The sequence below is a fragment of the Trichoderma breve genome (genome assembly GCF_028502605.1).
Source record: "Trichoderma breve strain T069 chromosome 7 map unlocalized scaffold00008, whole genome shotgun sequence".
Classification (NCBI taxonomy): Eukaryota; Fungi; Ascomycota; class Sordariomycetes; order Hypocreales; family Hypocreaceae; genus Trichoderma; species Trichoderma breve.
In genome coordinates this window covers 741585-765983 of record NW_026611594.1, presented here as the reverse complement: position 1 = coordinate 765983, position 24399 = coordinate 741585, and the positions used below count along the sequence as shown (strand labels likewise).

Here is a 24399-nt window from a genome sequence, read left to right as displayed (position 1 = left end):
CCTGTCTCTTCTTTCTCTTCATATTTTCCTTTTTCCTCTTCCTTTTCTTTTCTTTGTTTATCTGCTTTGCATGGCTCTGGAATTGGCTAGACATTGACATTGATAACACATTGGCGCCTGCCTAGACTCGCCCTCGTTGACTACCTAGGAAGCAATTCCTCACCGACAACCACCGATTGGCATCGCGAGCCTCTTACACATACACACATACATACATACATAGACGAGAACTTTCTGCAGCCATGGATTCTCGCCGCCGCCGCTCTTCTGTTGGCAGCGGCGCCCAGACGGCCGACCAGGCCCTCGCCTCGCTGGGCTACAAGGCCGAATTGCCCCGTCATCTCTCCATGATGTCCATCCTCGGTCTCTCCTTCGCAATCATGGCCGTTCCCTTTGGCCTCAGCACCACTCTATACATCACTCTCACCAATGGCCAGTCCGTCACCGTTCTCTGGGGCTGGGTACTCGTCTCCCTCATCTCCATCTGTATCGCTGCTTCTCTTGCCGAAATCTGCGCCGTCTTCCCCACGGCCGGCGGTGTCTACTACTGGTCCGCCATGCTAAGTTCTCGCGAGTGGGCGCCTCTGGTCAGCTTCGTGGACGGATGGCTTACCCTCGTCGGCAATTGGACAGTGACTTTGAGTATCAATTTCTCCGGCGCGCAGCTGATTTTGAGCGCCATCTCCATTTTCAACGAAGACTTTGTCGCAAATACATGGCAGACGGTGTTGTGCTTCTGGGCCGTCATGCTGGTCTGCGCTCTGGTCAACGCTTTCGGCTCGCGATATTTGGATCTCATCAACAAAGTTTGTATATACTGGACGGCTGCCAGTGTCATAATCATCATGGTTACCTTGCTCACAATGGCCGACACCCGACGATCTGGCGAATTTGTCTTTGCCCACTATGACGCATCAAGCAGCGGATGGCCAACCGGCTGGTCCTTTTTCGTCGGGCTTCTCCAAGGTACGCTGTCACGCTGTCTCATTTCCTAGCCCTCTCTGAATCAGGACATTCAACTAATTATTGATCCTTTTCTCCGTATAGCTGCTTATACCCTCACCGGCTACGGCATGGTTGCCGCCATGTGCGAAGAAGTACAGAACCCCGAGCGCGAAGTCCCCAAGGCCATTGTCCTCTCCGTCGTTGCCGCTGGCTTCACCGGCGTCATCTATCTCATTCCGCTCCTCTTTGTTCTCCCTGACGTCCAGACGCTGCTCACTGTCGCAAACTCTCAGCCAATCGGCTTGCTCTTCAAGATTGTCACGGGATCTGCGGCGGGTGGTTTTGGCCTCTTGTTTCTCATTCTCGGAATCCTGATGTTTGCCGGTATTGGGGCTCTCACGGCTGCTTCGCGATGCACATACGCCTTTGCGCGAGACGGCGCTATTCCTGGTTATAAGCTGTGGCGCAAGGTCAACACATCCTTGGATGTGCCCATCTGGGCTTTGGTCCTGTCCACGGTGGTCGACTGCATTCTTGGATGCATTTATTTCGGCTCTTCCGCCGCCTTCAATTCCTTCACTGGAGTTGCCACCATCTGTCTCTCTACGTCATATGGTGTTCCCGTTCTCGTCAATCTTGTTCAGCGCCGCAAAGCTGTAGAGCACTCGCCCTACCCCCTCGGTAAAGTTATGGGCCCCATCATCAACGTCATCTGCATCGTCTGGATCGTCTTTTCCGTCGTCATTTTCTGTATGCCTGTCTCGTTGCCCGTTGATGCCACGACCATGAACTACGCCTCAGTGGTATTCGCTGGCTTTGGAGCGATTGCTTTTATCTGGTACTTTGCATATGCGCGCAAGAATTTCACTGGTCCTCCGGTCAGGAGCGCAGGAGAAGATGGTGAAATCACGACGGTGGGAGTTCCAGTGGGCAGCCATGAAGGAAATGGCTCAGATTCACCGACAACCAATCCTGAAAAGGACCTCAAATAACTTACTTAGTATTACGAATAATGAAATAATAATGAGTTTTTACCTCTGCTCTATTTATCAATCTCAAGTCCAAATCCCAAGATCAGTCCTGAACACTTCACTCGCCCCTTTTTTAGATATAACGCAGCTCGTTCATCCATCAGAAAACATTCAGCATAGTGACCATGTAGCGTGTCATAATTCATCCATCTATTGCACACTCCCACTATCTATACCAGCGAAGTATGCCCATAATCATAACGGGTATATACAAGAAGAAAGCCGAACAAAAACTTTTGTCATCACCCTTAAACACTAATAGTCCGGAACACGCTAAACTCCTCACCCGTAGCAATCAAGCTGCCCGGAATCTGCGGGTGCCAGTGCACCTCCCTAACGTCCTTGAGGTAGTGCACGAAGAGCAGCTGAGGCGGCACGTCCTTGACGCCGGCCGTGTCCTTGCTCTCCTCGTCGTCCAGCTCGACAGCGAGATCCCACAGCGTGACGGTGTTGTCGGCAGAGGCCAGCGCGACGATGGAGTCGTCCGTCGGGTGCCACTCGATGCTGCAGACTTGCTCCTTGTGGTAGTTGAAGCTGGCCAGCGGCTGGGGCTTGTTGGCGTTGGCCTTCCATTGTCGGAGGTCCCAGACGGCCCATGTTCCGTCGTCGGCTCCCGAGGCGAGGAGGTTGGTCTGGTGTCTTGACCACGACATGACGTTGACGTCGTAGTTGGAGACTTGGACCGTGATGGCGGGCTTGCGAGACTTGGAGCGGACGTCCCAGATGCGGATCGTGCCATCGCTGGAGGCGGATGCGAAGACGGACTGCTCGGAAGGAGACCACTGGATCTCCTCGACGCTGCTGGTGTGGCCCTGGAAGGCCCTGTTGTCGGTGACCCAGCCGCCTCCGTCGGTGCGCGAAGTCATGTAGATGAGGCCGTCGTTGTCACCAGTGAGGAGCTTTCCGCCGGGGACAAGCGGCGACCAGTCCACGGCATAGCCCTCAGACTTGTGCGCCCTGATGGTAGAGATGGGCTTGTTCTGCTGCGCCGTGATGACGGTGCCGGGGACATCGAACGAGGTGAGATGAGGTGTGACGTCGTGGATGAAGACATGTGCTGATTCGGTCATGGTGGCTGTGAGCGTCGTGGGAGGCTTGGAAGGGTCTTGGCTGGGGATCTGGTGCGTGCGGATACGGTTGGTGCATGAGTTGAGGGGAATCGACTTGCTCTCCAGGATAGGATCGGCATCCTCGTCGTCGTCGTCCTCGGAGTCGGAGTCGTCGCCGTTGCGATCCATCTTGCTCAGGCCGCTGAACTTGACGACCAGCAGCTCGTTCTCGTGAGCCTTTGAAGACTCGGCCTGTGTTCCGGTGACGGTGTACATGGTGTGAGGGTAGGCCTTGCGGTTGTCGCCGAGGGAGTCCCTGACAATGTCAAAGGACAAGCAGGGCCAGGGCGTGTTGAGGCCGTGCAACATTTCGTACGTCGTCAAATCAGGCGCCAGCGTCTGGCCAGGCTCTAGCTTGCTTCGTCCGACAATGAAGGTTCCTTGATCGACCTCCATAGCCTCTGTATGAACCAATTTCGTCAGCTACAGCTCCCAATTGAATCTTGTCGAACAACCCAGCGCAATGCGCAAAAAGTGCTGGACACTTACGCTCTTTCTCCTCGGCTTCTCTCTCGGCATCTGGCCGTCCATCTACACCAGCCTCGATGATTTCATCTTCGCTCTCGAACTCATCTTCAAACTCGTCCTCGAACTCGCCCATGTCCTTGTCCATATCGACATCCATCTGCTCGGGGCGCTCACCACCCTTGAGCGGCAGGTCGCCATGATCGTCCGCTGTGCGCTTCGACATGGTTATCGTGATGTGCAGAGATTCGCTAGATTACCTGATGAAGCTTTTAGGTCAGTCAGATGATCATACGAATCAATCAATGCGCGCATCCACTCACGTTGAATCTGGACTCTGTGCGGAATCGCAAAATTAAAGCTGCGAATCTTCAACAGCACAATTTTTGAGCCCCTCTAAAAAAAATTCCAAGTAGAAAAATCTTATCGGCCGATAGCAGATAAGCCACATGAACCCCCCTCTATGTGGCTGAAAACTGTGGCTATGCAGTTCAACGATACCCAAAATTACGGGAGTCCACCTAACCTAGAAACTTTCTTTCGTTCTCCATGACAACAAAAATTTAGCATCATTTCTAGATTGAAGAAATCAATCGTATTTAGATCAAGAATATTTAAATCAAGAATTTTATGCGTCTACTAGATCGTCTTGTAGGGGGAGATTGGAGTATGAATGTTATGACGTTTGAGGCAAGTGGCATATTGTTCAAGTATCTAGAAGTGAATCCCAGATGCATCGGGACTCAACGTGCATCGCAATTGCCAGATTGATAGCCAATAGTCCTTTTGTTACAAGCTCTACTCCTTACGAGCGAGCAAATCTCTTCTCTATATTAAATTTCTCAGCTTTGTCAATGGTGTTGTGCCTCAGTGAGGTTACTGACCTGAACTCCTCCATCCAACAACTTGGGCTTGGCATTGAGTTCTTGAAACTTGACCCCTTTGCAAGTTGCTTCACCAATAGGCAGACAACAACCACTCTCTATGGCTGCTTACTGACCCATGATACGTGTTGACATCCTATATCAAGTCATCAAGATTACCTGGTACCAATACGCGTATACGCTTATTATGTCCCGTAATCGTATTCTTATTTCAACTCCAAAAGATTTGATGTAGCGGCCAGGTGGCAATGCGAGTATCATATAATTGATAGTTCTATAATGTCTGTCTACTGAACCTTTGTGTTCTCGATTCAGCGAATCATGCTTTAATTGAAACTGACAAAATAGTTGACTCCCAAGTCCAGGACCCCTGTCAGGCGCACTATGACTACTTGCTTGAGCTTCTGTAAAATTGGCAAGTATCCTGTCTTATACCACCTGCTACCTTTATCCCGGTGCATAAAAGAATATTAAAGTTATCTCTAAGCAGTGCATTCCGCTACGGGAGTGTCAGTATGATCATGCCGTAAGCCAGCTGTAGAATGTGAAAAGTACATATAGAAGAGAAGAACATGGAGAAGAAAGAAAGGCGAAGTGTCCGAAAAGACCGAAAAGACAGAACCTTTTATGGAGCCATTAATTTTTATTTACCATACATTTGCAAAATCCTTCTCTTTCCTGTGGTGTTACGATGTTGCGAGAACAACGGGAATTCCGTCCTTTGATATCCCAGCAGCGTCAATTTATCCAAGTTTAATATTGATTGAGCGCGTTGTTGTCCTCGAGAGACAATACTGTACTAAGATTGTGAGAAGAATTTCATGAGTGCTTTCTACCAAGCGTAGCTTTTATCGTTAATAGAATTACATTCTTAATATATCTAGAACATGTGATGAAAACCAGACGAGTCATTGCAAGACTGTGGATAACTCAACCCACAGAAAGTGTTGGAAAATGTCATATTCACGTCAGAGCACTCTCTTTTTCTCTGGCTGACAAGCCACGGTCTGTACTCGCGCTTGGTTGTTGGTGCGATCAGCCATGATCATCGAGCTGAGAGGCCGCCAAGATCTGATGTACAGCCAAGTTATTATTCATGTTTACAAATCTTGACAATAGGTACATGAGACTTTTTACTCATGTTTGTTATCACAATAGGCAACCTCTCTAATGAGTACATCAAGCCTACCACTCTGACATTGTACTGATACATCCTATCTACCCCCTTTTAAACAAAAGTACCCGTTTCACTATCGCAACCCCTATAATAATTACCATTTCAGCTCTGTATCTGTGGAGGTGAGAGACTGCTGAATTTACCTCAACGCTTTACTGTAGATGGACATAAGATGCCCTGATACCGATGCTCGGCCTTGATGCCCGAGATGAAGCCCAACTCTATCAACTACACTGCAATCAGCTTTGAGTCCTCTGATAGATCATTATTTAACTTTCACACACATAGTCTTGTTTAAAGGGTCATGTACGCTTGTACTACTTGAGAAATATACACCAAAACCATAAATAGTAGATATCTGTATCTAGAAGGTATCGTTCCCCTGAGATCAATGTCGGAGTTCCGCAGCGCGTCAAGGCACGGTGTCCCTCCGACGCAGGTACCCTCTAGAAGTATCCGATCACCATTCCACGTTCACGCCTTGTTTAGCTAACCATAACAATTTGAATGGAGACCGAAGCCACTGATGCTTCGAATTAGTTTTTTATTGATACTAACAATTCTTGACTCGCACTGAAGTGAATTGTCTCATGCTATGGTTTCCAAGCCATCTTCGTATTCACATAGTTCCCCGTAGATGGTGTGAATATGATCATCGGAGAAATACCCACATGCCCCTATCATCAAACTATATTGTGTATCTCGAAGTTGATAATAAGACACCCCCAACTCAGCTCGGCATTGCCTTTCGGTATAGTACCGCGTCAATCACTGCAGGGGTTGAGACCCAAAGTTAGCACCCGGTCAAGTCTCTCTTGATGTTCCTATTTTAGCCAAGCTTTCTAGAACTTGACAACCTATGGCTCAAGGGGACCCCCCTTTTAGGCTCGTAGGGCGGCGAACTCCTATGACACAGGAGCTTATATCTTTTGAGACGCAACTTTCGAAGCTAAATGCCCGTGTCACTACCAAGGGGGAGGCCGCTTATCACCTGTACCTCTCGAGGCGTTGCCATTTCTGGGGGCATCAGCATCTGGGGTTGCCGCATCTGTCACGAATTCTTTTTTGCAATCGCGTCAGAAGTGCACTGACAATATGGGGGTCAGATGGAGACGCTATGCGGTAAAAGTCCGCACCGCACAGTCTAACGTCCTGGTTCTCAGCCTTGCCTAGCACTAAGATACTATATTTACCGACATACATACATATGTAACCAGACTTGGTTGTATGAATCGAATGTCTGCCCACTCCAGACTACCAAAATAACCGAGTTAAAGACTAGAGAAAATAGAGTCGCGACAGCTCGACCTTTGTTGAAAGACCACTGGCGTTGGGCTGAATCAAGGCCCGCAACCCTCATTTTAACCATGTCCTTTGGCTTATTGGCTTACCGTCGTATTCCGTTAGCTTGCTGCGAACCCTGGCTCCAGCCCAAAAGCCAAGAATCAGCCCTTCGTTCAGCTTCAACTTTTTTCTTTTGTTTTCAAGGTGGGCCCAGCCCTATTGGCTAGTGCATGGCCGGAGAAGCTTGACCGGAGAAGCTTTGCTCTTGGCATTTCTTCACCTGATTGCCGTTATTTGGTCTGAAGTTGCGCTGGACTTTGGTCCAAGCTTGGCAAACGGGGGAAACTTGTTTAGATAAAGAACTTTTTAACGAACGTTGTTACCGGCAGTTGATCCATGCTCCATCAATGGCGTGCTTCTCTGGAGGAGTGGCTCTAAGAAGATCTAGAACCAAGATAAAGAGTAACTAAGATGCAGTCTAGTTGTGTGAATGAGCAGGGTTGCATTGTATAGCTCATGCAGACCGCCAAGCGAATCCTCCTTCAAACTATTGCCGAGCTAACAGATGACAACATTGCACGTTTCATTTTGCGTTGGCCCTTCACAACCAGAGGCCATTCTCACCGACCGAGTCTTTGAATACCCGATCAATTAGACAAAAAAAAAAAAGAAGAGTAAAAAAAGAAACACCTTGTTTGTGTCTCCTCCGGGAAGGCTCGAACTTCCAACCTCCTGATTAACAGTCAGACGCGCTAGCCAATTGCGCCACAGAGGACAGGCTTTGATGCCTGCTGGGGCCGAGAGAAAGCTGCTATGAACGAATTGACTCCAGATTGCTAGACTGTCTGTGTTCATGCTAGCTCATGCCACTCTCTCGAAGTCCCCTGCTCGTATTAGTGACCGGTTGCGGCATTTCACCATGTCATTGGAATTGAATCGGCGATCAAGCTAAACCTTTTTATTATGTTAATTACTATTATGATGATGATTATGATGATCCTATTTGTGTCGGTATTCTCTTGAGATCGTTGAACCACACGTATCGACTGAGGATCATGTACAAGTGGCGGTCCCACGTATACTGGCTTTCATGACTGGCAAAGGCGCCGCGCGTCATGACATAACGATGCCACGAATTGGCCAACAGAGCCTTTGAGCTAATCTCTGGGCTCGCTTTTGTGGACGGATAAAAAATCGCAGAGATGATTCGCCAAGTAAAAGACAGCGCTGTCAATGGCAGGTCGAACAAGAAAGTATATTTCCTGAGAACTGCCGTGGTGACAAGCTTATATGCTGGAGGAGCATCTTTGTCACCCAACACATATTCACTACAACACGGTGAGGAGTCAGTGCAAGTTCAAGCAGATGGAGTGCGTTACATCGCTCAGGATACAATGCAAGGAAGTGGCGTACCTCACGGCTGCACTGACAGCTCTGTGGTTGATGTGTCCAGACACACCACCTTCGTCAAAGGTAATTATCTATGCAGTTGGTTAATGTACGTCAGCATCCCACAGTACGTCGAGCTAAGCTTGTAAAAGAGAGGGGGGAAAGGGGTCTTACGGCGTCAACCTCCCACTTCTTGACATACTCCCTCACGATGGCCTGGATGAGGTTTGTATCCCACCACTTGCGGGGATTGTCTTGGAGGCTAGGGTGATTCAATGCCTCGCATCTCGATGGGTTGATACCCAAGGCTTGACATGAGCCTTTCAGCTCTTGCTTGCGCGTCTCGCCTTTGCCATAGTTGTTTCCTGAATAGTGGCACACGTCGCAAGTGACGACTGTCTTAGCACAGCCTCGTCTAATGCGGGGAAAATGGAGCCAAGAGGAAGGACAAACTAACCGGTCGACATGACTAGCAACCCGCCATTGATGGCACGGTTCCTATCGAGGATGCCCAGGATGGTTGGCGAGAAAAAGAGGCACTCATCGTCGGGATGTGCCGTCACCACCAGGAGGCTCTTTGACCGTAGCAGTTCCGGCGGCAGCAGGCGTGCATCACTACCGACGATATAGGCGAGGAACCATTGTAAGACAATAGGGATGACGAGTATGACGATGGCTACCCGAAGCAGGGTGCGGCGTCGGCTTCGCGTGCCCACAAGCCAATAGCAGGCCTTGAAGACTTTGGTATCGCGGATTTTGCGCGCCATGGCCAGCACGTGCTTGTGACAAAAATAAAACGCAAAAGTCACGAGGGAAACGAGAGGAAGAAGGAAGGGGGATAACAAAATAAGGGACTGTTTAAGCCGCTTAGAGCGGGACTCGCGAGTTGAAAATGTGCTTGTCAGTGCCCAAACGTTCCAGCTCCTAGTTTGAAGATGTAAGACTGATGAGTAAACTGTGCCAAACTGGGCCAGAACCGACGTGGCATTGGCATTGGGACCCGGAAACAGCGACACAAGCACCGCCTCATGGCTTATTCGTTCTGGAACCAGGCTGGCTCGCCGCCACAAAAGCTTGACTGCAGCTTTGGCCCAATCCTGAGCTGTGGGTTACAGAGCCAGGGATCTTATTTCAGTGCGTGCCAATTCGCTGGGGGGCGTGCCACACTGGCGTTCTACCGCAAAAGTGCAACAGGATGAGCAAATGACAAATGAAGTTTGGAACTTTGAGCGTGGTAAGGCAAGGCTTTTAGCTCGCCCAGACCCGCCCAATCCCTGTCAAACCAGTGATGACACTTGCAGGCTTGATATAAAGGCACCGGGTACTTGTCCCATTGGACTCGTACCTGCTTCGTACTAGCATGACAAGGACCCCGTTGAAAAGTACAAGTAGTATTCGGGTACCAGTCTCTTGCGGCTCTTTTGCACGAATTCCTCGTGTAACCAATATTGCAAAGCTGAAGCCGATACAACGACACAGCCGCCCCCCACACCCTGAGACAAGCCGTCCATGTCCCTTTCACATGGTCGAACTTGCCAAGACATGGTTCGTTTTTTAAAATCAACAGTCGTATTATAAGCGTATCGTATTCAGCCGAAGCCCCAAGTACCGTACCCGTCTCTACAAGGCATGTGCCGAGCTTCTCATTCCAAGAAAGCCAAGCCTGCGTTCCGGCCAAGACCGCCACCACCCCATGCCGAGATGCCGAAATCTGCACAGCTCCATGCTCCAATTCGGCAATGATGTTGCATGAGGTGAACGAAAGAGGGTCCGTTTCCCGGGTCGGTACGTGTAATTGCTGCGACGGCCTTACCTGGCACTTGCTTGGCGGACTCGCCTGCGTGGTTTTGACACGCCGCGCGCTTGCTAGGGCTTATTTGGCAGCCCTATAACGAACGAGTGTTTTTCATGCGCATGGCTTGTTACCTTGACCAGACCAGAGTCCCATCTCGTTTTTGGGGGCAAATTTAAGCTGCTGATGGGTAATAAGCGATGGGGGTTAGCGTGGCTTCATCATGTCACTCTGACGGACCAATCCCACGAATGGGCATATCGTGGCGCGCACAGGGTCGAACAAATGATACAAGGACTTGACACTCTCGCCCTGACTCACTCAGCTTCTCCATCTCACCAATAGACATGGTCATTTAAATAGACAAAGGCCTTGGCGATCACGCTCTGTTCGAAAATATATTCTTGATTAGTAGAAGCGCTCATGTATGTCCCCTGACAACACTTGTCAACCAAGTAGACGAGATATTCTTTAGTCCGTAAGCACTGTTGAGACAACTCATACTCTGAGCTGTGACCTCATGTTTCAGCATCTCTCATTCAATTCTCTCAATCCGAATAGTACGTACTGTACTGCCACTGGATTAATTTGTCGAACTCTTCTCAGGATTGACGCCGTACAGGGGAAAGGGGAGTGGAGGGGTGTAGGATTGGCCCGTAATCACGGGTACGGTTAGCGATCCACGCCAGCTCTTTCGTACTTGGGTGTCTTGGCTGTGGGTGCCAGCTCCTTTTTGCAAGGTGTGCATTGTCCAATGACGCGCTACTGAGATTCAACGAGTGGAACGGGGGCTATGTCAGAATAAGAGCGGAAGTACGAGAGGCCCCGACTTTGGTTAGATGAGCTAAATCGAGTAATGGTGTTGCGAGGGCTCTTCGTCCTCAGATTCAAAGCCGCTACTCCAGTTGGAAACCAAAACAACTCCCTCCTTTTTTACCCACACGCCTCTCTGCCTTGACACAAAACATGTTCAACTAAACTTTAATGTTCAAATAATGCTCCTATTCTTCTAATTCTCTCTTTTCCTGGCGTATTACAACTCGAACAAGAACCTCACCATCGCTCTTTTCTTTTTCTTTCTTCCTGGAACCCGAGACACATTCCAGTCATTCATCCATTTGTCTCTCTCCCCCTTTCCTTCCTCTCCATCTCCCAACGCTAGTTGTCTAGCATTGGCATCATGATCAAACTACACGACTCCGGATCTGCCAACGACAAAATCGAAAGAAGAGCGCGAACCTTTCTTTGGTTAGCGATACTGAGTTTCTTCTCAGCCATCTTCTGCTTCCGCCATCTCCTCTACACCTCATGGACGCTGGCCGCCCTCCCACTTCACTGGAGGGCCCATCGCGAAAGTTTCCTCCTCTCACAAGAACGAGATAACTTCGACGTCACATTTTCCAACTACAGTATAAACCAGCTCTCGGCATCCCCCTATGAGGACCTCGTGCCCCCCGTTTTACACCACATCGCCCTCGGCAGACATGGCACCCAATGGAGGACAGAGTGGAAGGAGACGGTTCAGAGCTGCATCGACATCCATCCCGGCTGGGAAACTCACGTGTGGACAGACGACACTGCCGCTCAATTCGTGGAGGACAAGTTCCCCGACCTCAAGGAGATGTGGGACAGTTACACATACCCCGTTGAACGAATCGACGCTCTCCGCTACATGCTTCTCTATGAATTCGGCGGCGTGGTGCTCGACATGGACCTCAAATGCACACGCGCCCTCGGCCCTCTTCGACGATTCAGTTTCGTGGCGCCTGAAGCTCATCCTGTCGGCTTCTCCGTTGGTTTCATGATGTCCAGCAGGCGCAACAGTTTCGTCGGCGATATTGTCAATAACCTGGCCACTTACAACAAGCACTGGCTGGGCCTCCCCTACGCGACTGTCATGTTCAGCACGGGCTGCCACTATGCCTCGGTCATCCACGCCGCCCAACCTGACCGGAGCAGCCTGAAGATCCTTCCCGGACCGATGCACAGCCTCAACGGGCGGGTAACAACCCCCATATTCGAGCACTTGGGGAGCTCATCCTGGCACTCATACGACGCTAGATTCATCACGTCGCTGGGCCGGAGGCTGCACCAGGTTGTCTTCTTTTGCGTGGGCGTCGCAGTGGCACTGTTGGTCAGGAGGAGATTAATTGTGCGGCGGGTATGGTGTAATTGCATGGGGGATCGGTCACTCGTATAACAAACACAATCACATTCACAACCACAAAAAAACACGGACACACAGCACACAGGTGCACATAGGGCAACAGGCACAACATACGCGAGGTTATGTAGGGTCCAGAAGGAAAGGACCTCCCGCGTTTTCTTTTTCGTTTCTTTTATTTCTTCTCATGTTTCACCATGTACATCTATAGCTTGGTTAGTTGTATTTCAGTAATACCCGTTAATAGAGCCTTGGAATATTTTTTTTTTTGTTTCTACACAATTCAATTCAGCCTCCAATAGTCCAATTCACAGTGACACAAGATCCTATTCACGACTTAGACACTGGGGAGTCGTCATCTCAGAGATTCAGTATTGGATGGCATAGTTAATTCCGACGGAGATCGAGCCCATACAAATCATAAAAAAAGAGTGACGAGAGCAAAAGGCAAACCACAGGTACCCGGTACTCAGACGAGACTCGGGATACATGCCATGGCTAAGCTTTTTGGATCTGCAGTGCCAAGCTTTTTCGAATCTGGAGCTAAGCACACAAGTCACTCGCAAGTCGAGACTCTGCCGGGACGCGGCCTAAAAGTGCCTTGAGCGATACTTAGGACGAGGTGCTACCTTAGCACTACCTTAGCACTACTTGGGCCAGCGCCGGGGGAAGGAGCTAGTCGCCGTATCGATGCCTGGTCGGGACTAGGCGAGCCCGCGCGCAGCAAATGGCATCGCGCAGGTGCCATCCAGGCTCCTTCCCGCGGACGCCCCAGGCCGAAGGGAAGGTGCGGCAGACTGAGTTTTCCAGCGGAAGGTACCAGGCTCTGTGTACGGTACCCAGGTACACGAGTTTCTACCTCGTTTTTGTCTCTCCTCCTTTTCCCTTTTCACTTCTCTTCCTCCCAATTCACCTCGCCTCTTCCACCTCCATCGACTCCATCCAATGCCATTCCGCATCATCTTTACGTACAAAGTACCGCCGTCCCTCGACTTCTTCGGCGCCCGGGCTCGGCTGCGCCACTGTTGGCGCCCAAACTACTGTAGTTGCTACGACAGCCGCAGCTTCGGGCCACCGATCCAGGGCTTACCTGTGCCAGTAGCCGAATGAATGCCCCCCCTGCCAGCTCGGAGAAGGGCCGAGAACCACAGTCTGGCCCCTGATTTTATTTGTGTCTGGCGGTGCTGGTAAGAATCTGCGACGTGTTGGATTTTGGCCTTGTTCTCTCTGGGCTCTGGCTCGTGGCTTGTGCTGTGCCTTGCCTTGGTCAAAGCACCCTCTGAGCCTCGCCGGTTCCAGAACAGAGACTGTTTGTGCGTGTCATCCTGTCAAAAACAGACAGTCGTCTAAATTGTCTCGTATCTCGTGCTTGCTTGCTTTGCTGCAAGTTGTCGGGATCCCCCCGCGAAGGGACTAACTCGTTTGAGCCCGTGAGCCTTGATTGTACTATCGCCAGTTTGCTGTGCTCGGAGTTACAGCGTCTTTACGAAGACGTATGCCTGTCGCGTCACAGGTCATTTGATTTGTTCCCATAAGCCAAATGTTGCTCCCACATAGTCTGTTGCGCCGGCGGCTGCGGCTCATGCTGCTGTCCGCCCTGGCCTTTACAGTGGCATTCTGGCTTCTCTCCGGCGGCCAGCGGAAGGAAATCCCCCAATTTGACGCCCGGCAGCTGGAACAACAGTATCCTTTAGTATGGAAGCACATTCACTCGTTTGATGGAGTTGGAGGAGGTAAGCTGCTGTTAACTTTGTGGCGTTCGGGCCTGGTGGCATGACATAACCCGAGCCAAATTCAAAACCACAGAATTGTAACTTTTCTACGAGAGTTTGCTGCTGACACCAACGCCTAGCATGGTACATTCCTCCGAGCTGGCTCGCCGACGACCAGACGCCGCCAACAGACATTGTCGAGGCTGCAAGTCTGGCGTCCACGGCCGCCCTCTTCGCACGCGAACGGCAGGTGGCCTTTTCCAACGTTCCACTTCTGATGCATCAGACCGGAGCTTCATCCAAGGTCAACACCTGGAAGCCTGATGTCGTCCCATGGGTCGAGCGGTGGCTTGAGTATTCCGCGTCTCCTAACAATAGTGAGCCTATGGCGTACTTCTTTTGGGACGACGAAGGAATCGCCATGCTCATGGATAAGTATGATAAGGGGTTTGTTGAGGATTTCAACGCAATCTTCACGCCCGTCGAGAGGGCAGACATCTTCCGCATCGTGACGTGCCTATACTTTGGAGGGATTGTACGTATTGCTCTTGACGAGGCCATGAGCCGTATTCTTCCCATCTTTAAATTTCAATCGCCTCTAACCCACTGTAGTATGCCGACATTGATACAGAACCTCTCCGACACCCGGCGCATTGGGTCGGCCCGTCAGATCTTGCTCGATGGATTGATGATATCACTGGTAAAAGCTACGGCTTCAAGAATCCCGAAGAGGAGGCTGCTTCGCCTTCCGCCAATGGCAAACAGCCCGTTAACCTTATCTGGGGGCTTGAAGCTGACACAGATCCAAATACAAACACCTATTGGCGGATGGGATACACGTATCCGATCCAGCTTACTCAATGGGCGCTGGCGTCTGCTCCTGGGCACCCGGCCCTGAAGCAGTTCATGGACAATCTTTACGCCGAGGTGCTCTTGGAAAAGAATGCGACTACGAATGATCCCAACAGGGCCGACCCTCTCACGCGAACCGGTCCTGCTGCTGTCACGCTGGCTACTCTCCTGTGGCTGGAGCATGACAATGGGTTTAGGTGGAACGCCCTAACTGGGCTGAAAGACGGAGGCAAAACGAAGCTCGTGGCAGATGCTTTGATTTTGCCAATTACTGGCTTCAGGTAAATAGCGTTTACGCCTGGTCATTCTGTCGTGGAGACTGACACGTTTTACAGCCCCGGTCGCGGATCCTACGGAAACATGGGTTCGAAGCCTATTACGGATCCAGATGCCCGACTTGTCCATCATGCCTTGGGCTCATGGCGGAAATTCGATCTGCTAGTCGAGTATGGCAAGTTTTGTCGCACAGTATTTGGTCTTTGCAAAGACTGGACCAAGGTCCCGGCGCCACAACGCGGATTATAATTTTCACCCATATGCCCGGGTTCGAGGCGTCGTGGGCCTCATCGACGACATTACGCTGAATGACTGAAACTTGATATATAATTCTTTAATACGCCACCGTTACCCAGTCTATTTGACTGTTTGGATTACACGACTCTGCTTCAGTCGCCATATAATCGATATATCGAATTCGAGTCGAATATACATGTACTTGTACGATACGCATCAGAGACGAGACGAGACTTTCGCGCTTTCACACTTGTATCATATTACATCGCCGTGATTTAATCAGAAATTATTTCGACATGAGCAAACAGACGCTATCTTTGTCGAAGAAATGCTATACTTGATATTAACCCTAAAGTGTTATTTATTTGTTTAGCCATACGAAGCCTCCCTGTATCTATTAAACCATTCCCCTTGCTTTATAGCTCATGGGTTATAATTTTATTAAATGTGGTATAAAGCGCTGTGGAATAATGATATAGGGTTAACTATAATAGTAATAGATATGGCCAATCTTGGCGTTTACTTGGCACAAGGATGAGAGCAACTTAAATGCTGCTTAACACAAGTAGTAGGTTTTGTTTATCTAATCAAACGACCTCCTCAGTTTTGTAATAGTCAAGCGTTGTTTATTAGATTGATCAGACAGACAGGACTGACAGTCTCATTATACTAGAGTTATATCGGTTCCATGGACCCATAACGCATCGTATGCTAGTCTGTTGGGACGTTCATCCAAATTATGCATATCTCCATCCTGTAAAGGTCGTCGGAATCCCGCAACTCCATATGCCTCTGCATCAGGATCACCTGCAATTTTCAAAGCCCACCTCTTCAGACGAGTATACACTTTCCGCAGAACAAGCCCATCGACGAAGCCAACGCGCCGGTACTGCTCACCATCTCCCGTCTTCTTGACGATGAGGCCAAATCGGTGCTCCATGAAGCCATTTTCAAGGATCAATGGTAGCCGAGTTAAGAAGACAACGAAAAGTTGGTCGAGGGAGACGTTTTCGTCGTGCGGTTTGTCAAATCCGCCCTCTAGCCATGCCTCTATTGTTTCGTGCGTGGACTCTAGCCGCACCCCGATTGTTTTGTCTGCAAAAGGAGATCGCATTGGGGCCACGCCAAAGTATAAAACGAGACTTGGTGGTGAACTCTGACGAGGCTCTAGAGATATGATTGGGAATAGAGGCGCATTGATCCGTAACCATCCCCCCTTGAGACGTCCGTGTTGGTCTAGGTCCAGAAGGTCTAACGAATGGCTCACGTACTCCGCTAGTGGCTCGAAATCGGACATGTTGGCTGACCAGCGGGCTCGCTCATACCAGCTGTATATAGGAAACCGGACTGTTCCAGCGACGGATGCCCAGGACCATGACGGAGAGATGTACTCTCCGGGCTCTTCTAACTTTTCGGCTCCTTGACTCCCGCACCAAGTTAGACCCTCGATTAGGCCATTCTTCCACAGGCCTGCCAGATATTCATCTTTGGATGATTGAGATATAGCCTTGGCCAAACCACTTAGGGCAGGCAGCCGATCAGAAGCTTTTGTGATGAAACGTCCGGTATAGTCCTCAACCATTTTATACCAGTCGACATAATTCACATCCTTGTCTCCTTCATAGCGCCCCCTACATGCACGTGCAAGGACAGACGCCGGTATGTTGGCTGTCTTGCAGATCCGCTCTAGATGGCTGCCGTCATGCAGCGTTATGTCGCCCTCTTCGCTGGCGCTCATCTTCTGGCATTCCCACAGGATCCGCTGGGATCCATACAACAGCATTCTTCGGGGAAGGTATCTCTCCTGGAGGCACCAAGCGCGCTTACTCAGAGGTTCCTGGGAAACCGGGTCGACGTGATCTTCATCGGTCTCAGTGGGTAAGAGTTGTAGGGCCAAAGTTGTCCCTGTGTCTAACGGTGTAAGCGTAACCACATCTTGCCAATGGCGCGCGTGGAGAAAGCCCTGAGCGTCAGACTCGCCGCAAGCAGCGCCAAGGACGAAATAGGCGTCTCGATATATTGAAGCCATCTTGGCTGATTCTATCTGCCAGTCGTGCGGGTCATCCTGGACTATACACAGAGAGTCGATCCAGAGATATCGCACGCTTAGGTTTCTCGTGACATTCACAGCATCTCTGAATGTCGGGGGCAGTTCGGACACCTTGATTCCATGCTTGTGCTTTTGCAAAGTCGACCGAGTTGTGCACAGATTCTGGCCTGTGCCCCAGCAATGGCTGAGAGCAACATAGCGACTGTCTGTGCTGTGGTCAAAGACTCGCAGCTCTTTAAGGAAAACATGAGAGAAATCAGCATCGTCAGCTATGTCCAAGAAGCGAGCTGGCAACTGAGGAGACTCAGCAACACAGGACTGATGGTTATCGTTACAAGTCTTTAACCAGGTGCGAGAAATCTCAACAACCTGAACGGACAAAGGATCTTGACCAGCCAAGCGGTCCCACGGCACAACACTATTGGAGCCTGCGGATATGTCAGTGCCACAGCCGCCATAATACATTCAGCCGAGGTACGAACTGGTGTCTGCAATTCTAAATCGAGCACATAGCGCGCCATGGCCGTCCGAGGAAGTTCTGATACCTACATGGCATCTGACTGTCAGTATGAACTGCACTTTGTGCCGCCCGTCGTCCGAGCGATTGATCCGCTCGACTTCCACCTCAACCCCTCCATTGAGATATGCATCAATGGTCGCAATGTCATCATAGAGATCTTCCGGCGGATCTTCAAGAGGGAACGAGGCATTCTGTAGGTCACTCTTGATGAGTTCGGGCCGATATTCTCTCCAGCCTTTCATGACGATAGCGCAGAGGTTGCAGCTACCCGAAGACTCATGAATGTCTTTGAGATGGGCGTGCCAATTGCTGATGGAGCATGATGAAAGCTCGTCTCCATTCGAGTCATGGCCGGGCAAACCAAGTATAGCATCGTAGACACCAAAGACCTTGCACTTATCGCATAGGGCCATACCTGTATTATGGGAGTAGTACGGGACGTCAAAACATCAGTCAAACATCTAGCCTCTAGTTTTGACATTTGTTTTGCACGCTTTATATTAGAAGCAGTAGACTTGGAAGATGAAAAGAGGACCCGAAGCGTAATTGGACTGCTTTTTGAGCGGAATTACGGTGTAGAAGGATTCTTATGCGCATACCTCTCTCCCACGGTATTATATACCGGCTTAAGGAATATATCCCGTCTTGAGGAATTCTGATTGGGCGTTGCCTCGCCTGCCCCTCATCGACCCGCCATCCTGTCACTTTCAGGACTTATGCCATGGAAGATTTATGTGTCCTCTATATCAATTCCAATTTCTACACTCTCGATCGAGAAAGGATAATCAGTATGGCCTTTTGAACTCTCTCATCGAAGAATTTTGACACGCAAGGGGTTTCAAGTTCAATGTTCTTCTTAAGACGAGGTGGCAGCTCGGCGTGTAATACAGTCGGCGACAGCACTAACCATTTGCGCCTTGGACTCACTCGCATCCCGGTCTTACGTTGACCGATTCTCTCAACAACTGCAGGAAGAGTCTCTGATGCCAATCGAGTCCTATTTTCCACAGAATCGAATGATGGCCAGACCATGAAACTTCCACTCCTTGAAACGACAGAAATTCCTTCAATAGATGTTGCCCCCGATACAGGCAAATGGGTCGTTGCTTCTCTCTTGAAGAAGTCGGAAGCATTGGGACAGCACTTTGTCCTGGCGGAGGGATGGTACACAGTCAAAGACATTTGCGAGATTTTCTCTCGAGTTACAGGCAAGACTTTAAGACTCGAACATCTGTCTGACTCTGAATATACTGCTTCCGTGGGGCAAGAAATGTCCGAGGCTTGGCAACTACTGCGAGACTTTGAGTATTTCGGCCCATCAGCCAAGAAGCGACCTTTGGAGGCAACTCAAGTAAGTATCGAGGACTTCTTTCCATTCGTACTTATGTTGATGATAATTTAGTTCCTATTCGACAGAACTACCACGTTGGAAGAATACCTCCGCAAATCAGCACTTTGGTAGATTTATATAAAAGAAATGCTGCTTTCACATTCTCAACTCGCCTCCTCTTCACCCTCCACCGGCCAATACCTCCCCTCAAACAAACTCACAACCCTCCCCCCCAAACCCTCCCACCTCGGAAACTTTGAATCCCCAAAAACAGCCTCAAACCACTCCTCCTCCTTCTCTCTCGCCTTATGCCTCGCCTTCTTAACATCCAGCTCCCCACTCGCAACAATAAGATCCACACAATCATTCGTGCTCTCAAACAGTCTAATGACGTCAACCGCAGACGTCTGTATGTTGATCACGTCTTGGTTCGTGTACACCCGCGGATGAATGACGACTTCACCACGAGAAATTGCATTGTTGAGGTTTCGCTTTAGGTTGGCGAGCGAAGTCTCGTTGTGCGTGAGTTGAATGAGGACGAGGTAGTGCATGTCTTTGCCGTGGAGGAGGGTGAATTCCCATAGCTGGAAAGTTGGTTCGGGCATTTTTGCAGGATGAGAGAGTTGTTTGTGTATGTGAGTGTGGATGTAATTGTGAGTGTGTTTTAAAGTATTGTGGATATAATTGTGATTGCGTTTGAAAGTATTGCGATCTGATTCGAATTGGGAATTTATATAGTACTTCGCGAAGACCTGTTTAGATAAAAGAGTTTCGTGTGTTTATTAGGCAGAATGGTGGATTGAAGGGGCTTGCTTACATGTGTTTTACCAGGCAGCAACGACACTTTGGAGCGTAAAATAGATGCACTACGGGATATTTGGATAAAATGCTTATGAAACGGAGATTTGACCAGGAGATTCATGATGTGAGATGAAATGTTTAGAGCTAGAGTTTTGAGGATACTAAGGATCGGACTTTTGAGCGAGTGAGATGATGTGGGGTAATGGGTTGGATGCCTAAAGGAAGAGGAGTTATGTGCCTGAGTGAGCTGGTGCGTTATTCTATAAGACAAATTAAAACATGTTTTGATGAGCCTCAGCGTGAATAATAGTATCTTCATCATAGCTTACCAGTCACGGTGTGGTTCAGAATTAATTACTCTTCCACAGTCACAAATGTCAAAGAAATAAACCATGTAAAAAGTAAGTTCAAGCGCACAAGTCGCATCATTACTAAAAACACTATACTATAAATAATAACTTCTAATATCCACATTCATAACCATGCACACATTCAAACCATCATATTCCAGCCCAGGGTATGTGTAATAACATCTCGCGGATGCGTCTTTCATCCCATCCATAAACGCCAAACCCATAAATAACCTTCACAGATGGCCATTCCCCATGTGCAATAATATCCCTTTATCCGATAACAAAAACAACAAAAGAAAGGGGGGTGTGTGTTACCCCGATAAACCGTCTATGACACCAGATGCATTTACATGACTTGCCTTGACGTTTGGTCGAAGGGCAAAAGTGGATAAATATTGTAGAAAAAAAAGGAAAATCAGGATTTGGTAGCAAAAAATAACATTATACTTGCGCTTCTTCGCGTGCATAGTTGGAACGTGAAAGTAAAGCACTGATGTTGAGGTCGATAGGTGGTCGGGAGATTTCCATGCTTCGGCTGGGCATCCTTCTGCCGCCGGGAGTTCTAGGGTGAGCCACGTTGACGCGGCCATTTCGGTCCAAGATGCGAGCTGGTGACTCGTCGCCGTCTGATCCGGAGCCCTCATGATCATCACCAAGTCCGTACTCAGCCAACCGGGTAAAGTAATCGGCAAGGCCATCAACGCTAGGCGTGCCGACGACGGCATCATACTGCGGAGGCGGGGTCATGATCGGAGGGATATCGGCAGGAGTGCCGTCAACGACAATGGTGCTGGCCGGAGGCGGCGCTGTGTCGTCGTCAAAAGCGGGAGGGTTGAAACTGGGTGCTCGTAGCAAATGAATAGGCCGGCCTTGTCCTTCGGGCGACCAGGTTGTCGGACTCGATCGACCAGTTGCTGTTTGGCCTGCCGAGGGAGCTCCAGACTGAAGATGAACAGCTTGGGGCGGGGCAGGCATGCTATCGGCAAGTGCCTCGGGGTCTGGCAAAGTGCCGGTCGAGGAGCTGGGAGAAGTCTCCATGGCAATTGTTGCCGAATCGGGGCAACCGCAAGCCGATTGATACGGAGACGGTCGGTTCATCTCACCGGTATAGGCGGGCAGAGATGTGTTTGCCCTGGTAGCGCGGCAGTTGAGGATGGTGAGAGGAGAGTCAATGCTAATCTCGAAATGGCGGCGCTTGGTGCCTGAAGGATCATCGTGATCCAATCGGCTGATTCGCATAACAACCTGATTGGAGTAATTAGCACAAAAAGCTCGCTTGAGAAGGGATAGCTCGCTTGTGAAGGGATTGCATCGGGAAAAGCTTACCTTGATCCAGTGGAAGACGTTAACATTCTTCCAACTGCAATCGGGGTGTAGTCTGAGAGACTTGTTCTTGGCCATCATTTCGCAGGTGGGAATCTGGACGCTTGCTTCAATCTCGGTGGATCCCCACATGCTCTCGAGGCCCAGGTCCAAGTCGCCGAGGAGATTATCCACCGGCGCTGGCAGTGGCTCCGGAGCCCGACGCTGCTTCAAGGCATCGTGGGCTCGCCTTCTTGAGGCGGTTTCACGAGCAACGCGGCGCTGCTCTTCTGTGAGCTCACCGCCGCGAAGGGTTACAACCTCGGAGGTGGCCCACTCTGGGGCGAGCTCCTTTCCTGCCGTCTTCTCGAGCAGCAGAATCTTTCGACCGGGATCCTTTCGCGTCACACGCTTGTCGCTGGTCCAATACTCAACCGACTCGGTGATGTAGACCTTGAGCTTGTGGACCTGAACCTTGGCCAAGGGAGTGAGCTTGAACGCAATGGGGATCTTGGCTCCGATGGGAAAGCTCTTTCCGGAAACCATAATGTCGTAGTGTAGTTGGTCTTCCCACTGGCGACTGATGGAAATAGGCTCAGACATCTCGAGCGACATCTGGTCAGGCAGTCGGATGATGGGGACTTCCTTGACACCATGCAGATTGGGCTTGAAAGCACCGGCACGGTCAATGGTGGCGTGAAGCTCCCACTTGACGGAAGCGTACTGCAGCTTGGTGGTCTCAAGCTGGTGGTGATCGATGGGAAGCTCAAAGGAATAATCGTAGACGCCGGGGTAAAAGACCTTGAATCCCTTGGCCTGGGTTTGAGTCACCACTCCGCTCTCGCCCTTGCCAAAGCTGCGAGACTGGACGTTCTGAAGAGAGAGTCGCTTGAGCTCCTTGGCCGTCAGATTATTTCGCATTGACGCCGCAGGTGAGACGCCAGGCGAAGTGTTGAGACCGGTGCTACTTGAGTTTGCGGAGCCACCTTTGAGCTTGTATGTGCACTGGTTACCGTATTCGCTCTCCCATCCCTCGTTGAGGGCGTTGAAAAAGGTGAGGACCTGGGTTCGCAGGCTTTCCTCTTCAAATAGGTCTTGCTTGAGCGGCGGGATACCCTCAGGCCACTCTGTGCGTGCGCGGCCAACCAACTTTAGCTGGACAGCCTTGATCTTGACGTTCTTGCTAATAGTCAGTTGCATCTTGCCTCTCAGGAGGGCAGTGCCGGCGCGGTCTGTTCGGCGCTCATGGCCGTTGTGGTCAAAGCCAGAAAGGAAGAGGTTGGGTTCGGCAAGGAGAATGGAGCAAGAGACTCCGCTGCCGGTGGCTACAGGCTTAATCACCTCGGTGACGACGGCGTTTACGCTTGATTTTGAGCTGCGGATGGATGTGAAGCTGTTGTGGTGGCCGAGTTGATACCCGCCTAAGGGCACTACGGCTCTAGCGGTAGCCATGCTGTTGGGAGGGTAGCGGCGTTGTTGAGAAGAGCGACGGGGACGGGCTGTTGTCTGTTGGCCCGGTTGGCGGCTGTTGTGGCGACTACGGCTGTTGCTTCTGGCACGATGCCGATGCCTCGACCTGGAGGATCTCGAAGCTGCTCTGCGCCGTGTTTTGTCCCGCGGTTGATCACGGTGTTCTCGGCGGTCTCGATGTTCTCGCTTGTGGTGAGCAGCGTCACGATCTCTGGTGGATGAAGATTGATTATGTTGCTGCTGCTTTGGCTCACGGCTCCTGCGAGAGGACGATGAGGTTGTCTCGTGAGAATGGTGCGAGTGATTGCTACGGGGTTGACTAGCTCGGCTACTACGGCGAGAGGTCGACTCAGAACGATGTTCGGTAACCGGAACGGTTTGGATCTGGATACCAACAGGGAATGCGCTGTGTTGCGGAACGTCGACTGAGGATACAGAGTTGCTCGCCAGTGATTGGAACAATCGGGTCAAGGCCAAGCGGACAGGAAGTTCAGTCCTGTTGCTGGGGTGGGCTGATGTCGTAAGCCTCGAAGATCTCGGGGTGCTAGGCGCGGGGCTGGAGCCAGATTCGATCCGGGCCCTAGACGAGCGAGGGGAGGTTCTGGTCCGAAGCTCACGAGGCACGTAGCCCGAGGGATAGCTGACGACGTGGATGGAGTGCGGCCGCGTCCTTCGGGGCCCAATGGGGGGCGTTGGGACACGCGAGACGGGGTCAGCCGAATCGTCTGCGGCAGTTACAGGGACGGCAGCGGCGGAAGCGTCGGCGACAGGGGCGTCCAGGCGGTACAAGATGTTCTCGTTGCTGGTGCGGACCCAGTCGTCTCGTCGGCGGCGCCTGCGATGGCGAGAGTCAGACTCGCGGGAAGCTGGCATATTGTCATCAGTGCGATTGTTCTCGCCGGCATTGAGGTTATTGCTACGGTATGACTCCCGTCGATGGGCTCGCGAGGATGAGGATGGTGGCTGCACTGCAGCTCCAGCCGGCATGTTGGCAATCTGGGGGAGGGGGTGGAGGGGCTTTCTCTCGGGATGGGAATATCTGGTCTGCTAGCTTCGACCACGACCATCAAGGGCAGCCAAAGCAAGCCACTCAGACCGCCATTATCAACTGCCGAAGCAGCGCTGGTGGAGGCCAGACTGGGCGAGAGGGCACAATCTGATATGCGGCGGTGAATAGGAATAGGCAAAGAGGGCAAAAGCAAAGCGAGCGCCTATGCAGGGCTGACGAAAAGAGGAGAGAGACGGGATCGTAAGAG

The 24399-nt window shown here is 50.7% G+C and overlaps 9 protein-coding genes across 9 annotated transcripts; 4 read left to right on the top strand and 5 right to left on the bottom strand.

Annotated features, from left to right (window-relative positions):
* Positions 1-242: 242 nt before the first annotated feature.
* On the top strand, positions 243-1937 carry T069G_11341 (amino acid permease domain-containing protein; the record flags this gene model as incomplete). Its single annotated transcript, XM_056178546.1, has 2 exons — positions 243-966; positions 1048-1937. 2 exons carry the CDS (start codon positions 243-245, stop codon positions 1935-1937), a joined length of 1614 nt encoding a protein of 537 aa, XP_056023420.1.
* A 287-nt stretch (positions 1938-2224) lies between these two features.
* T069G_11340 (WD domain, g-beta repeat domain-containing protein) lies at positions 2225-3776 on the bottom strand (the record flags this gene model as incomplete). The annotated part of the gene is made up of 2 exons (XM_056178545.1): positions 2225-3486; positions 3575-3776. The coding sequence occupies 2 exons, from the start codon at positions 3774-3776 to the stop codon at positions 2225-2227; spliced, it is 1464 nt and encodes a 487-aa protein (XP_056023419.1).
* Positions 3777-7883: 4107 nt separating this feature from the next.
* Positions 7884-9051, bottom strand: T069G_11339 (glcNAc-PI de-N-acetylase domain-containing protein; the record flags this gene model as incomplete). The annotated part of the gene is made up of 4 exons (XM_056178544.1): positions 7884-8223; positions 8309-8376; positions 8459-8649; positions 8742-9051. The coding sequence occupies 4 exons, from the start codon at positions 9049-9051 to the stop codon at positions 7884-7886; spliced, it is 909 nt and encodes a 302-aa protein (XP_056023418.1).
* A 2205-nt stretch (positions 9052-11256) lies between these two features.
* T069G_11338 (glycosyltransferase sugar-binding region containing DXD motif domain-containing protein) lies at positions 11257-12276 on the top strand (the record flags this gene model as incomplete). Its single annotated transcript, XM_056178543.1, has 1 exon — positions 11257-12276. The coding sequence occupies one exon, from the start codon at positions 11257-11259 to the stop codon at positions 12274-12276; it is 1020 nt and encodes a 339-aa protein (XP_056023417.1).
* A 1546-nt stretch (positions 12277-13822) lies between these two features.
* T069G_11337 (glycosyltransferase sugar-binding region containing DXD motif domain-containing protein) lies at positions 13823-15329 on the top strand (the record flags this gene model as incomplete). The annotated part of the gene is made up of 5 exons (XM_056178542.1): positions 13823-13973; positions 14093-14487; positions 14565-14609; positions 14673-15085; positions 15140-15329. The coding sequence occupies 5 exons, from the start codon at positions 13823-13825 to the stop codon at positions 15327-15329; spliced, it is 1194 nt and encodes a 397-aa protein (XP_056023416.1).
* Positions 15330-15981: 652 nt separating this feature from the next.
* T069G_11336 (heterokaryon incompatibility protein (HET) domain-containing protein) lies at positions 15982-18129 on the bottom strand (the record flags this gene model as incomplete). The annotated part of the gene is made up of 4 exons (XM_056178541.1): positions 15982-16787; positions 16836-17382; positions 17446-17795; positions 17850-18129. The coding sequence occupies 4 exons, from the start codon at positions 18127-18129 to the stop codon at positions 15982-15984; spliced, it is 1983 nt and encodes a 660-aa protein (XP_056023415.1).
* Positions 18130-18917: 788 nt separating this feature from the next.
* On the top strand, positions 18918-19349 carry T069G_11335 (uncharacterized protein; the record flags this gene model as incomplete). Its single annotated transcript, XM_056178540.1, has 2 exons — positions 18918-19238; positions 19290-19349. The coding sequence occupies 2 exons, from the start codon at positions 18918-18920 to the stop codon at positions 19347-19349; spliced, it is 381 nt and encodes a 126-aa protein (XP_056023414.1).
* Positions 19350-19381: 32 nt separating this feature from the next.
* T069G_11334 (uncharacterized protein) lies at positions 19382-19822 on the bottom strand (the record flags this gene model as incomplete). The annotated part of the gene is made up of 1 exon (XM_056178539.1): positions 19382-19822. One exon carries the CDS (start codon positions 19820-19822, stop codon positions 19382-19384), a length of 441 nt encoding a protein of 146 aa, XP_056023413.1.
* Positions 19823-20812: 990 nt separating this feature from the next.
* Positions 20813-24130, bottom strand: T069G_11333 (uncharacterized protein; the record flags this gene model as incomplete). Its single annotated transcript, XM_056178538.1, has 4 exons — positions 20813-21616; positions 21698-23048; positions 23108-23474; positions 23536-24130. 4 exons carry the CDS (start codon positions 24128-24130, stop codon positions 20813-20815), a joined length of 3117 nt encoding a protein of 1038 aa, XP_056023412.1.
* Between the last annotated feature and the right edge of the window lie 269 nt (positions 24131-24399).